This window comes from Dipteris shenzhenensis, chromosome 25 (genome assembly GCF_047967505.1).
Source record: "Dipteris shenzhenensis isolate YYH24624 ecotype China chromosome 25, Dip_SZ_1.0, whole genome shotgun sequence".
In the NCBI taxonomy this organism is placed as follows: domain Eukaryota; kingdom Viridiplantae; phylum Streptophyta; class Polypodiopsida; order Gleicheniales; family Dipteridaceae; genus Dipteris; species Dipteris shenzhenensis.
In genome coordinates this window covers 8,339,061-8,351,954 of record NC_141620.1, presented here as the reverse complement: position 1 = coordinate 8,351,954, position 12,894 = coordinate 8,339,061, and the positions used below count along the sequence as shown (strand labels likewise).

General features: G+C 42.9%; 1 protein-coding gene across 1 annotated transcript; it reads right to left on the bottom strand.

Moving 5' to 3' along the window:
- Window positions 1-9,976: 9,976 nt before the first annotated feature.
- On the bottom strand, window positions 9,977-12,095 carry LOC147885402 (E3 ubiquitin-protein ligase RING1-like). The gene has a single exon (XM_087396743.1). It carries the CDS (start codon window positions 11,799-11,801, stop codon window positions 10,509-10,511), a length of 1,293 nt encoding a protein of 430 aa, XP_087252869.1. The 5' UTR covers window positions 11,802-12,095; the 3' UTR covers window positions 9,977-10,508.
- Window positions 12,096-12,894: the final 799 nt, after the last annotated feature.

The window sequence follows — 12,894 nt, the reverse complement described above, 5'->3', positions numbered from 1 at the left end:
CCTCCCTAGGCTTCCTGAGCTAGTCTTGTGCTCCTAAAGCACACATCAACTACAGTCCATGCACATGACAAGTATGACATGGGTATCTAGAGGGAATGAGACCTGGGAGGGTGGAGGAGACTAAGTCGAAGGTTGAGATGAGCTAGGGGGGCTGCCAAAGGCATGGCACTGCTAGGGAAGTCTCCAAGAAGGAGGTGAGCTAATGTAGACCCGTAATGGTACGTGGCGGTGCTATCCACCTGATTCCCACTATTACGAGTTGTTATCGTGTTAAGTTGGTCTTTTGGTATATCCATAACCTTTCTGTTCTCCTTGTCCTTCTTGTCCCTATGTTTATCTTTTCCCTTCTCTTTCTCCATTTCTCGAATCATGTGGGAGGGTCCAAGTTAGAGGGATAAAGTGGAGGAGGGGGGGGAGGCAGTGTCAACTTATGTGGTGTCTTGGTGTCTCATCTCAGATTTTGTGGATGCAGCAGAAAGGACGAATGCAGCAAAAAGGAGTTAACGGGCTGTTTTGAACAGGGAGATAGAGAAAAGGGGAAAGGAGCGGGGGGTGGGCTGCTCTCCCTCTAAGACTGTCCAGAACAATCTAGAAATCAAGCAGGGAGCAGATTGCAGTGTAGGGGCAGAAAGTTATGGATGGGTATCGGCAGTTGCGATGGAGCTGCAGACCTAGAGGGGAGCTGCAGTGGAGCTGGAGAGGCAAGTCTGGGAGGAGCAGCAGGTAGGGCAAGGAGGGTTGAAGCAGGCCTGAGGCTTGGGCGGGCTGACAGAAAGCCATCAGGGACACACGCAGGCTGGGGGGGGCAGGAGGGGAGGGATGAACAAGGGGGAGGGGGGACTCAGGCAGGGAAGGAGGCTGCCCTGCAGGGGACGTGGAGGTGGGGGGGGAGAGGGAGCGCTTGCAAGCATTCTTGAAGTATCTTACAACGCACACATGCATATGCTGCATGTGTACGTGCCCACCTGTGCACGCACATATGAAGTTGATACTGCGATTCCAAAAAATTACAGCCACTAAACGCTTTAGAAGTGAATCGAGAGATCCTGCTAAACCACACATCAAAAGGCTGAAGACAATGTACACCGCAGTCAAACTAAAGAACAACCATTAGATTGTAGATGCGAAATGTGGAGAACAAACCAGCAGCATGCAGCAGAGAGGAACCAATGGACTATATGCAGAAGGGAGGCATAGACATTAAGACTGACAAATGATGTAGAAAGTCCAATATAAACAAAACCCATAGAGAACTTGGGTATAGACTTGACTTTGAAGGGTATCAAGAAGTTAGGAGAGAACTTTACAAGAACTTTTAATCTTTTGAAGGATATTAAAAAACTAGCTAATGAACAACAAAGTGACAACATGCCCAAAATGACAGCAACAGAGGAAACATAAGTTGAAGAACGTGTGGATTCACTAGACAGATGGTAAACAAAGCCACAAACGGTAGATACTCCTACATAGAAGAAATTATTACAAACAAATAGATAGCAATTGAGAAGAAAGAAATAGAACATGTTTGAAGAGCCCAGCTTTAAAAATATCTTTTGAGAAGCTAGAAGGTTTTAATGTTCCCTCCTTTTATTTCAAAAGGGAGATAACTATGTCAAAATCAGCCCTCCTTGACAATTTTAGACTTGTATTTTTCAAAATGTAATAAAGTCTTCAGACCCAGATGATCTACTTTTCCAACCTTTAACATTATAGCAGCCTATTGTGAATCAATATTATTTTTATTTGATTGAGAAAAGCATCTTACAAAGAGAAGACTTTCTATTACCCCAGATGTAGATGTAACTTGGGGAAAAAGGAGATTATCTTTATATGTACGAGAGAAAGATCTACATATAGAAGAATAGAGTTGTGGAAGAGTCCATGAGATATAAGCTTCTTTCTGCCCAAAGATCAATATGCTTCTTTTCTTTGCGAATGAAAATTGGAGCACACAATTTCATCACTACCAAAACTTTGTGTGCTTGCATATTGAGCCTCCAACATCACATCCAAATGGTACTTGTTCGAGATATCTTCAAATGGCGCCATGATTAGTCCAAAAGTGGAGAAAGAGTGTAGGAGGCCCTAATGGTGAAATAGAGAAAGAAAGAAAGAAAGAAAGTCTCTTGGGTATTGTGGTGCCTGAGAGACTCACAACTTTTTCTCCATGGCCTGCATCATTTCTTCCCTTACCCTTAAGGCCACGGCTTCCACTCGATCCTTGGTGGAAGTACTTCCCTTCTTGGGAGATCTTTTATTGAAATGACTTGATTTATAGTCATCTCACTATCATTGTCAAAGTCGGTCATGCCGTCCTCAATGTCAATTGCAGCATTATGAGAATCATTGAATTGCCCATAGCCGCTACTAGTTTTTTTCATTTCGTTGCAAATATCCACGGGAGACCAAAGGTCTATGGGACAATAAAAAACCATCCAATACAACAGCTTAGAAAGCGCACATGGCAGCTCCCAAGGAGTGCATAAAGCAACTCCAATTATTTAGAGTGCCTAGAATTCCTTAATGAGTGCTATTCCTCTGCGGTACACTATCTACTTTCCATCCTTCCTGGCAGCCTTAACTTTGGCTAACTCTGTTGCTTTATCCTTCAATTGAGCTCTTGTAAGTTCCTCAGCTATTCATAGCTTAGTTCCTTTCAGCTTGTAGGATTGTCATAGGACCGTGAACCTTAAATTTCGTGAGTTAAATGTAATAACAGCATGGCCTTTACGATGACTAATATGGACTGCTGAAGCTTCACCATCATCCTCAGAGTTATCAGGCTTGTCATCCTCATCTGCTGTACAGTCAATGTTAGGTTAACATGTCTCCCCATCGTACCATCCATCTGGGAGTCCCCTAATTTTGATTTTTAATGCATTATCCCGTCTGATTTCATGTTCTGTAATCTCTTCTTGGATATTAGCTTTATTCACCTTTGCTCCGAACTCCACAATTACCTCTTGCTTCGCTGTCTACATTTCAGTTTGAACCAAATCCTTGACTCTGGAGACTAACTGGGGGGTAGGTGGTGAAACCAAACCTTAAGATACTTCAAATACTTTGGCAATAAAATCACTGCTATTACGACACTTTTAAGCAGTTTGCAACACACAAAACAGCTTCTGGAACAAATCACAATATGGCTCTACTCCTTGGAATAGCTTGTAGAGGAACTTGGGCACCCTTAGACCAAATCGCAGCAATGCTAGGCTCCTTGGAATCAATTCGCAGCAGGTCTGGGTGCTTTGGAGTCAATTCGCAGCATCTCTGGGCACCAGGTAGGGCTGGAAACCCTAATCACAGCAAGTAGATGATCTTCTAAAAGGGCTGGGAACTGGATCGCTGCAGCTGCACTCTTTCCGGGCACTTGTACGCGTCATAGAGTCAAAGATATGATGCTGGAATGAATGGCAACTCAGCCTGGGAGGAGTAGAAGTGAATTGCAGCAATAGGAAGAGGGGTCTGGGAGAGAGAGAGAGAGAGAGAGAGAGAGAGAGAATACAAGACACCACACTAGGGCCCAGAACTTAGAGCTCGACCCCCCCCGAAGATCTTTATTGCAATAGAATAAGCTTTGTACAATTGGCTCATGAAAGAGCATGTCTGAGTACAATCTTGAATGAATCTGGGAGGTCAGGGGCCTTTCTTTTATAGACTAGGCCTAGCAAAAAGCTAGGGCCTGCTTTCTAAAAGCTACTTTTACAAAAAGCCTAGCTTTTAGTCTTTTTCCTTCTAAATCTGGTGCTCTTGAGCTTTTAGGATTGTGGGCCCTCCTTTTAATGAGGTGCCCCCTTGTCGTTACTTTTTAAGACACTTTTTCTCCCCACTCTTGGGTCCTTTTTGCACTCTCTCAGGTCCTACACATGGCACAAACAAATTCCAACACTTTAACCCATGAAAGGTTAGCGAAATGCATGCATTCCTAGTTCTTGGACTAATCCTAGTCCCTTGTAGAAGTCCCCACTCTTTTTCCAATGCAAAGCAAAAGTAAAAATAGTAAAATTTATTCTAGTGAATCAAAGTCGATTTTCTTTGACCATAGTGAATCTGATGAAGACTCTTTTTTATTTCTTGGGAGAAGTGCAAATTAGTGACATCCCCTCAGCTTCTAATCAGTTGTCCCTAACTGAAAAGCTTCTTGATACAGCTGTAAAACTTGGGGATACCTCCTCTCTGGGCATCAATTGCCTAATAGCTCTCGTACTTGGCAAGATACCCGCATATAAACTTGCCTCTACGTACTTTTCTTCTTTGTGCGGTACACAGTTTGTTCTTGTGGGGGGGGTCTCCTCTATCTCTTCCACCTAAAGTGGATCTTGCAATCTGGTAACTTTCGATCATTGACTTAGATCAGTCTTGTGGCATTCTCTACTCCTTTTGGTCGATTGGCCTTCCGCGGGAGCAGGACCAAGCACTCAGGGAATGGTAGATGTGGATCCTACTACATAATTATGTGCATTGTAAACTTCATATATAACTTTATAATACTCTTCTTCTACAACGATGGTTCAAGTGATATAAGTGAGTTAAGTGGACTAAGTGATTTAAGGGGTATAAGTGATCTAAGTAGACTAGATGATTTGAGTGACTTAAGTGATTTAAGTGGACTAAGTGATTTAAGTGATTTAAGTAAATTAAGTGGTATAAGTGATATAAGTGGACTAAGTGATTTAAGTGGTATAAGTGATCTAAGTGGACTAGGTGATTTAAGTGACTTAAGTGATTAAAGTGATCTAAGTGAACTAAGTGGTATAATTGATTTAAGTAATTTTCTATGGATTTAAGTGATCTAAGTGAATTAAGTGGTATAAGTGATTTAAGTGGACTAAGTGATTTAAGTGGACTAAGTTATTTAAGTGAACTAAGTGGTATAAGTGATTTACGTGACACGCCCTTCTTTTTGTATCTAAAACACTAGCTTCCGCATGGAGATTTATGCTTTTCTTTGGCATTTCCTGCTCTTCAAGAGCAGTGGGTAGCCATAGGCCCTTCTTTTTCTTGGTGTTTCCTACTCTTTAAGAGCACTGGGCAGCCATAGGCCCTTCTCTTTCTTGGCGTTTCCTACTCTTTAAGAGCACTGGGCAGACATAGGCCCTTCTCTTTTATTCTGGATTGATTATTCCATCCAAGCATTTTTCATGCCACTGCTATGCAATAATCCTCTTGCTATGATCAACTCACCCGAGTCTTTTCGATATGGTGCCATTCTCGATCATATCAATATTCTTAATCTAAATTCCTTGGAATGACAAAGCTCTTGACATCTCTATTTCTAAGAAGCAACATAGTGTTTGTAGATACACTCATAGAAGTTTCCCATCCAATACTTACTATGTCCTTCATTCTTGGCAAATTCTTGCCCCTTTCACTTGGAGTTGACTGCTTCTTCTTTGACTTTCACAAGCCAGACTAAAGATAGTTCTGAAATGACTGCTTCTTCCAAGGGCTCTGTATTCCCCTCGGCTTCTTTGGCTGCAACTTCATCTTTAAATCCGGATAAAAAGGAAGCAATAAATTACATGGCCAATATTTGGGCATATCACACTCATTGACTTCTCATTCATGAGAGGTTCAAGAAAACAGTCCACTTTTCTCCTTGTATTGCCACACAAGAGTTAGATCTTCATAAGGCAAACTTTATCAACATAAAAGAGATACTTAGCCTTAATAAATATGTTTCTTGGAATCTTTCCATATCCTCTTTCTTTGAGGATCCGTTGAAATCTTTTTGAATGAAGTGATAGATTCCATACCGATACTCTTCCAAGTATTGTAAACCTTAACTTGGAAGTTCGTTTGGAAAGAACTGTGCATTGGAGAACATTTGCAATTCTATTCACCGATTTGGTGCTTCCTTATACATAAAATATCTTCCTACCAAACACTTACCATGTTGGTAAGACACAAACTCGGAGGGTTCTTAAACTTTCCAAAAGGACATATAACTGCAAGATGACCTGTGAAACTGTGTCATTTTGGCCATAATAATCCATGAGAAACAATAAGAGTTCTTGTATAAAACAAATCCCAATGGAAACTATTCAATAATAGAATCCTGAAGAAAATACTGGGTCAATAATGACAATAAAATGCTGCAATATTGAGGGCTGATACTTGCGCATGTCATGCTCCATAACAAGAAAATATCAAAACTGAGAATCATAACTGAAACTCCTCTCTGGAATTGAGATAATATAACTTGAAACTGAAATACTTGGTCAATAATGACCACATGGAATCCCGCCATAAAGGTTGATCATCTCATCCTCCATAAGAACATAACTGATTATCATGACTAGTTATCATAACTCAATTCCCCAATTAAAGATCATAAAATCAGGTGCATGAGTATCAACTTGCCAACTTTGAACATACTACCCTCAAATAGGGTTTGATCTTGAATTTGTCATGGATCTAACTCTTCAATTCATAAAAGATATACAAGTAGTCTCTGACACTTCTCCTCTTTGGCATAAATTGCTCAAATCCATAAACTGGATATAATAACTTTGAGATTCTTTTGTCTTGGTACTATGCATACAAGAGTTTGATGAGACCAAACAAATAGTCCATAGCCTTGACCACATAGGGAACTAGCTTGTCCCATCAAGGAATACTTTAGGACCACATATGTATGTATAAGCAATCTTGTGTGCTTGGCTTTTGGTTCCTTTAGATGTCCCATAACATCTCTAAAGCCACTTTGTCCAAGGACAAGCTTTCACTAAGACATGGTTCTTTCTTGCTTTTGCCGATTCAGCCAGTAGTTCTCAACAGGAATCCTCATCTTGCAACCGTCTCCCCTTCATCTCGCAATCTTGCTTAAGTGCTTGTACTGTGAAGGCTGAGAGGCTGCGTCCATTATGGGAAAAACGAAATAGCAACTACCGCTTTTTGCAGCTTTTCGTTGCTTTTACCGCTTTGGAGAAAAAAAGGCCGTGTGTGCACAAAAAATAGCTGCTTTTTGTGAAAATCGGGTCTTTTTTTGAGGGAAGAAGCACACGAAAAGCAAGTGCTTTTTTGGCTGCGAGAACTCTCAGCAAGAGATTGGAAGCACGTCACCAAGAATGATGACAAGATGAACGTCTTTCCCACTTGATAGATCACAGTGAAGAGAAGAAAATAGCCCAAGAGATAGGCTTATATAGAGACAAGAAACGTCTGGCCAAGACGAATTTGTGCCTCCTGAAAGATGCACCTCAGCTCCTAGTGCCGCAACGAGCCCCCAAACAAAAGTGCCCCACCTTCCTGGATGTGTATTAGTTTACAAACAAAGTGCCCCACTTCTTGAGCAAGAATCAAAGCGCCTCACCCTCTACAACTGTATGCTAGCCTTGGACCGTTTCCACCAAGGAAAGTGGAAATCCTAGATACCACTAAAACCAAACCTTAAGATACTTGAAAATACTTTAGCAATAAAATCACTGCTATCATGACACTTTTGAGCAGTTTGCAACACACAAAACAGCTTCTGGAACAAACCACAATATGGCTCTACTCCCTGGAATAGCCTGTACAAGATCCTGGGCACCCTTAGACCAAATCACAGCAGTGCTAGGCTCCTTGGAATCAATTCACAGAGGTCTAGGTGCTTTGGAGTCGATTCGCAGGGGCACCAGGTAGGGCTGGAAACCCTAATCGCAGCAAGTACATGATCTTCCAGAAGGGCAGGGAGCTGGATCGCTGCAGCTGCACTCTTTTTAGGCACTTGTACGTGAAGATATGATGCTGGAATGAATCACAACTCAGCCTGGGAGGAGTAAAAGTGAATCGCAGCAATAGGAAGAGAGGTCTGAAAGAGAGAAAGAATACAAGACACTACACTAGGGCCTAGAAATAAGGGCTGGACCCCCCCAAAGATCTTTATTGCAATAGAATAATCTTTGTACAACTGGCTCATGAAAGAGCATAAGTCTGAGTACAATCTTTAATGAATCGGGAGGCTAGGGGCCTTTCTGTTATGGACTAGGCCTAGCAAAAAGCTAGGGCCTGCTTTCTAAAAGCTACTTTTATAAAAAGCCAAGCTTTTAGTCTTTTTCCTCCTAAATCTGGTGCTCTTGAGCTTTTAGGCGTCTTTTAATCTTGTGGGCCCTCCTTTTAATGAGGCGCCCCCTCGTCGTTACTTTTTGAGCCTGGTGGGACTTGCTTTTTACACATTTTCTCCCCACTCTTGGGTCCCTTTTGCACTCTCTTAGAAATGGCACAAACATATTTTAACACTTTAACCCATTAAAGGTTAGCGAAATGCATGCATTCCTAGTTCTTGGACTAATCCTAATCCCTTGTAGGCATCCCCACAGTTCTCTTTTACCAATGCAAAGCAAAAGTAAAAGTAGTAAAACTTATTCTAGTGAACCAAAGTCAGTTTTCTTTCACCATAGTCAATCTGATAAAGACTCTTCTTTATTTCTTGGGAGAAATACCAATTGGTGACAGGTGAGGAATCCTTGCAAGACTTTATAGCCTCACTAATTACCTCCTGCTTACCAGGTCCTTCAAGAACCGGGATTCTAGCTACAGTATTTGCCAGTTGTGTCCTCAGCTCTCTCACCTGATCTTGTAAGAAGAAAATATGTTCATGATATCCAATAATGGGGCAGCTGAAAAGACCTCTCTCATATATATGTGCATAAGTAGAGGGTGTTCGAGCTGCAACTGTGGCATATTTCGCCCTGCTGGAAGGAGCTGATGGCCCATGTCTCCTGCAACCCCTTGTTGAGCTAACCCCCCAACTTGGCTAGGGTTATCATTCCAGCTCAGGGTTAGGTGACGAAGGAGAAGCTGCTGCTGTCGGACCTGCGTTGCTGACGGATGAACTTTGCGGCTGCTGACGGGCCTTACGCTGTTGACGGGCTGATAACGAGCTGGTGGGCTGTAACGAGCTAACGAGCTAATGGGCTGGTCAACTGTAAGGGGCTAACGGGCTATTGAAGGGCTAACGAATGCAGGAGCAATATGACGCTGAACTAGAATATGGAGGAAGGACGGAAGCAAGGCATGTAAGTGAAGGCAGGAGAATGCAAAAGGAGGAAGGAGGAGAAGCAGACATGAAGAATAGTAGCAACATATGTAATGAGAAGGGGAGGGGGAGAGGGCATGGAGAAGGGATGAAAGGGAGCAACTGGTGGGAGGAGCGAGGAGAAGCAGACTGATGGAAAGATGGAGCAAGCTCATGGAACAAAGGAGGAGGAAGCAAGCACATAGGAGGAGGAACACACAGATAGGAAAAATCTTGAAATTTGTAAGGCAACAATGCTGGGAAAAAAATCACAATTATGGAGTTTCATTACATTTTCAAGTTAAACATGAACTTACATTTTCTACCATATATCTTATAAGACTAGAATATATCAAATCTTACAAACTAGATATTTGTGTAAAGGCAAGCAAAGGAATAATTAGAAGCAGTGCGAGAAGGGGAGAAAAGAAACAAAGGCAGTGTAGAACGGACATGATGAAACGAAGCAAAAGGTAGGAAAAGGAAAAGAAAAATCAAATCTACGCTTATTTCTCATCAGGACTCAAGCATATGCTGCCATTTGGAAACTCAGTAAGCAAATCTATGCTTGTTTCTCATCAGGACCCAAGCATACGGTGTCATTTGGTTTCGAAAGATTCCAAAATCTTGTGTACCAGTGCCATAGCAAGTGCCAGTTTTTCGCTGATGATGTGCCTGATAGACAATTCAAGAAAACAGTGAAATACCTAGATTCTTGAAAGCAAACTTTGCAAGTCATGCAGTCCAAGCAAGCACATGCTATTATTCCTGGTCCCCATGGCCTCTCTCTATCTGTATGTCTTATGCACACGCACGTGTGATTGTGAGAAAGGGGGGGAGGGGGGTGCACAGGGGGGGGGAGAGAGAGAGAGAGAGAGAATCCATTATATATGTCCTTAGCACCCCTAGCTGCCTACGACAACACAAAAATCCAGCAACCAAAATATTGAAAAAATATTACTTGCATGACCCAATATTGAGCAAAATAATAATCATACAGACTTGTAAGCTCTACCCATACTCAAGTGTTTCTACACTTTCTTAGAACAAAAAATGCCAGTATCTCTGATGTAGGCCAGCTAAGAACTTCTGTAACACATTGTATTTACTAAAATGGAAAATGATTTTCATTTGTACATGTGCACGATTTCTTCTAGAGATAAACAAAAGACCTAGGCATTTCTATATGAAACACGTTGGCATCTCATGTCAGCACTGGTAAACCAAGAGTTCATTGCAACATTCCTTGAGAAGCATTTTCAAAGCTTCCTGACTTCTCATGCCTATGACCTGCACTTGGACACTCAAGGAAAGCAAGTAAATAAAGACCTACTCAGCATCTCCAATACTTACAGTTATATATGTCTAGATGAATCCAGAACATTTCCAAACTCATCCTATAAAAACAAAACGTGCACTGTGGCTTTTAACTTCATAATGGCCATAAGGTTGAAAACAACTTCACCCCATCAACATTTGATACGTACAGATAGTGGTCTAGCACTGGCTAGTCCAATTCTTCTTGGTGTGCTTCTGGCATACCAAGGTCTCCTTCATCTTCAGCTCTGGATGGTCTCGAAGTTTGGCCAGGGGTGTCAGTGCCTTCTCCACCTGGCCCACTAGAAACTGTCTCTGAACTGTTGGCCTGGCCTGAACTTTCTGCTTGAGCATTTGCAGCAGACTGAGAAACCGCTGTGGAATTTCTGAACCATGGAAAGCTGATTGAGAAACGTCTGCCACCTCCAGCCCCACCACCCGCTACACTGCCACCTTGCAGAACACCACTGGAAGTGCCTCCATTTTGTCGTCTCTCCTGCCCATCTGCATCTGTCGATCCATCACTTCCTCCAGGAAATCCCCCCACATTGAATTGCCCTGGAACGCCCCAAAAGGTGAAACCACCCGTTCCTCCTGACGGAACAGCATTACCAGACGTGGCAGCAGAACCTTGTCCCTGTGTCCGAGCCTGATCATAATCTGGATCATCTGTAGGCATCTCATATCTGCATACAGGGCAAGAATTATGCTGCGCCAGCCAAGGTAAAATGCAATCAGAATGATACAGATGCGAGCATGGCATTTGTCTTGCCTCCGTGCCTAATTCAAACGCATCCTTGCAGACGGCACAGTGAGCTGCATCAGTGCCAAGATGTTCCTTGGAAATACTGATGGAGGGCATGGCTTCAACAGCAGATTTGGAAGCAGGAGGTGCACCATATCTGTTGGGATCATTCTCTGCGAGCTGCTGGATGAGCTGATCCAAACCTGGTCCCCAAAAGTAGTCTCCGATGTTGCCTGGCAAGCGTCGGGGCCCCGCTCCGGACCCATTGTCAAAAAAGATTTCGATGTTCCCTCCGCCTAGGAAATTCTGCATCTGCCCTTGAAACACAAGCATAGGATGAATTGGCCCTGCATCGTTGCTCGCCCTCGGTCTTCCTCCACCTTCCCCTTGTCCCTCACCGGCAGGCCCCTGAGCCGTTTGAGCTGCTTGCATCTGCTGAAAAAACGCTAACAGCGCGTGCATAACCTGAGATACCCCTGGATTATTTTCAGGGCCTCTCCTAGACCTTTGAGCCCGGTTCAAACCAAAAGGCCCCTCTGTCCGCCCGCCACCACCAGCACTGCCGTCTGTGAAATTCCACGGTGCAAATACAGGTGGTGGCAAGTCTGGCGCTGGATTTTCTACTTCTTCTAGAAATCCTTCACCACAATTAGGACATACAAGTTCACCGGAGCCAGCAGGACGCACATTTCTATCGCATCGATAACAGAAGTAGACTTGCCCACCAGAGGATGCCATGACGTGTGCAAAATGTAAATGCAGAAGCTACCTATGGAGAGGCGTAATTATAAGTAAACTTGAGCCGTGTGTGAGCTTGAGACCAGACAAACTGCGAGCTGCACAAAGATTCTTCCAAATTCTCGGCAAACACCTCCGCCCGCTGCCTCAATCTCTGTCTTCGAAGAGAGCACGCCAACTGAAAAAAGGGCCAACAGTGAACCCTAAACCCGGCCTGACTTATCGTTGGCGATCCTTGGGACCGCCATGGCCCACGGCCTTCAAGGAGCTCTTGATTGGCCAAGCTACTTATGAACACGGCAAGTAGAAAAGCGCCTTCTTAGATTTGCATGTCAAACTCGTACTTGGTGCCACGTACGCATGTGGTCCCTTGGCCTTGGCGTTCATCTTTTGAGCCTTGTAAGTTGTGACTATTCGATTAAGGTGACTTGTAGTTTGACCCATCTACGACGAGTTAGAGACCGGCTCCGTTGGGTCTCAAGGTGGGATGTTAAAATGTCTTTAAATAAAGAAATTAAATTTCAAATCAAATGACCAACTTTCAAAAAAGCCACAATGAGGCAAAAAACAATCAAAATGAGGAAAGTCCAAAAGAGAGAGAGAGAGAGAGAGAGAGAGAGAGAGAGAGAGAGAGGCTAGGGTTAAGGGGTAAATTTTGCTCACTTAATGAGTAAATGTAGATCCATCAGTGTGTTATGGGCAGGGAGGGTGCTGTTGGAAAGACTTGTATGCCCATCTCCTACACGAATAACACTTTCCAAGAACAACACATTCTCAACTGTAAGTGCCTTCATCATCTTGTATACTCCATTGCCATAATTTTTTTTATAGTTCCTACATATTTTGAGGATCACATCCCTACGATTATAATGGTCCTCTTGGTGGGACTTTGAGCTCATCAAATTTTCTAAATCCTTTTTGGTTTCTTACAAATAGTATGTCCGTTGGACATTTTAGCTTTCCTGCATGGCTTTCGTTGTTTTATACAGGATTATGTGCTTCCCTTGTTTGATAACTTCACTGCTAATCTCACAATAGAGTGATATTTAGGTTGTCAATTTCCAATTTTAGATAGATGTGTGTGTGTGTTTTC

What these genes read in the sequence shown, in the direction of transcription:
- LOC147885402 (XM_087396743.1), bottom strand. Translation starts at nt 11,801, where the DNA reads ATGGCATCCTCTGGTGGGCAAGTCTACTTCTGTTATCGATGCGATAGA.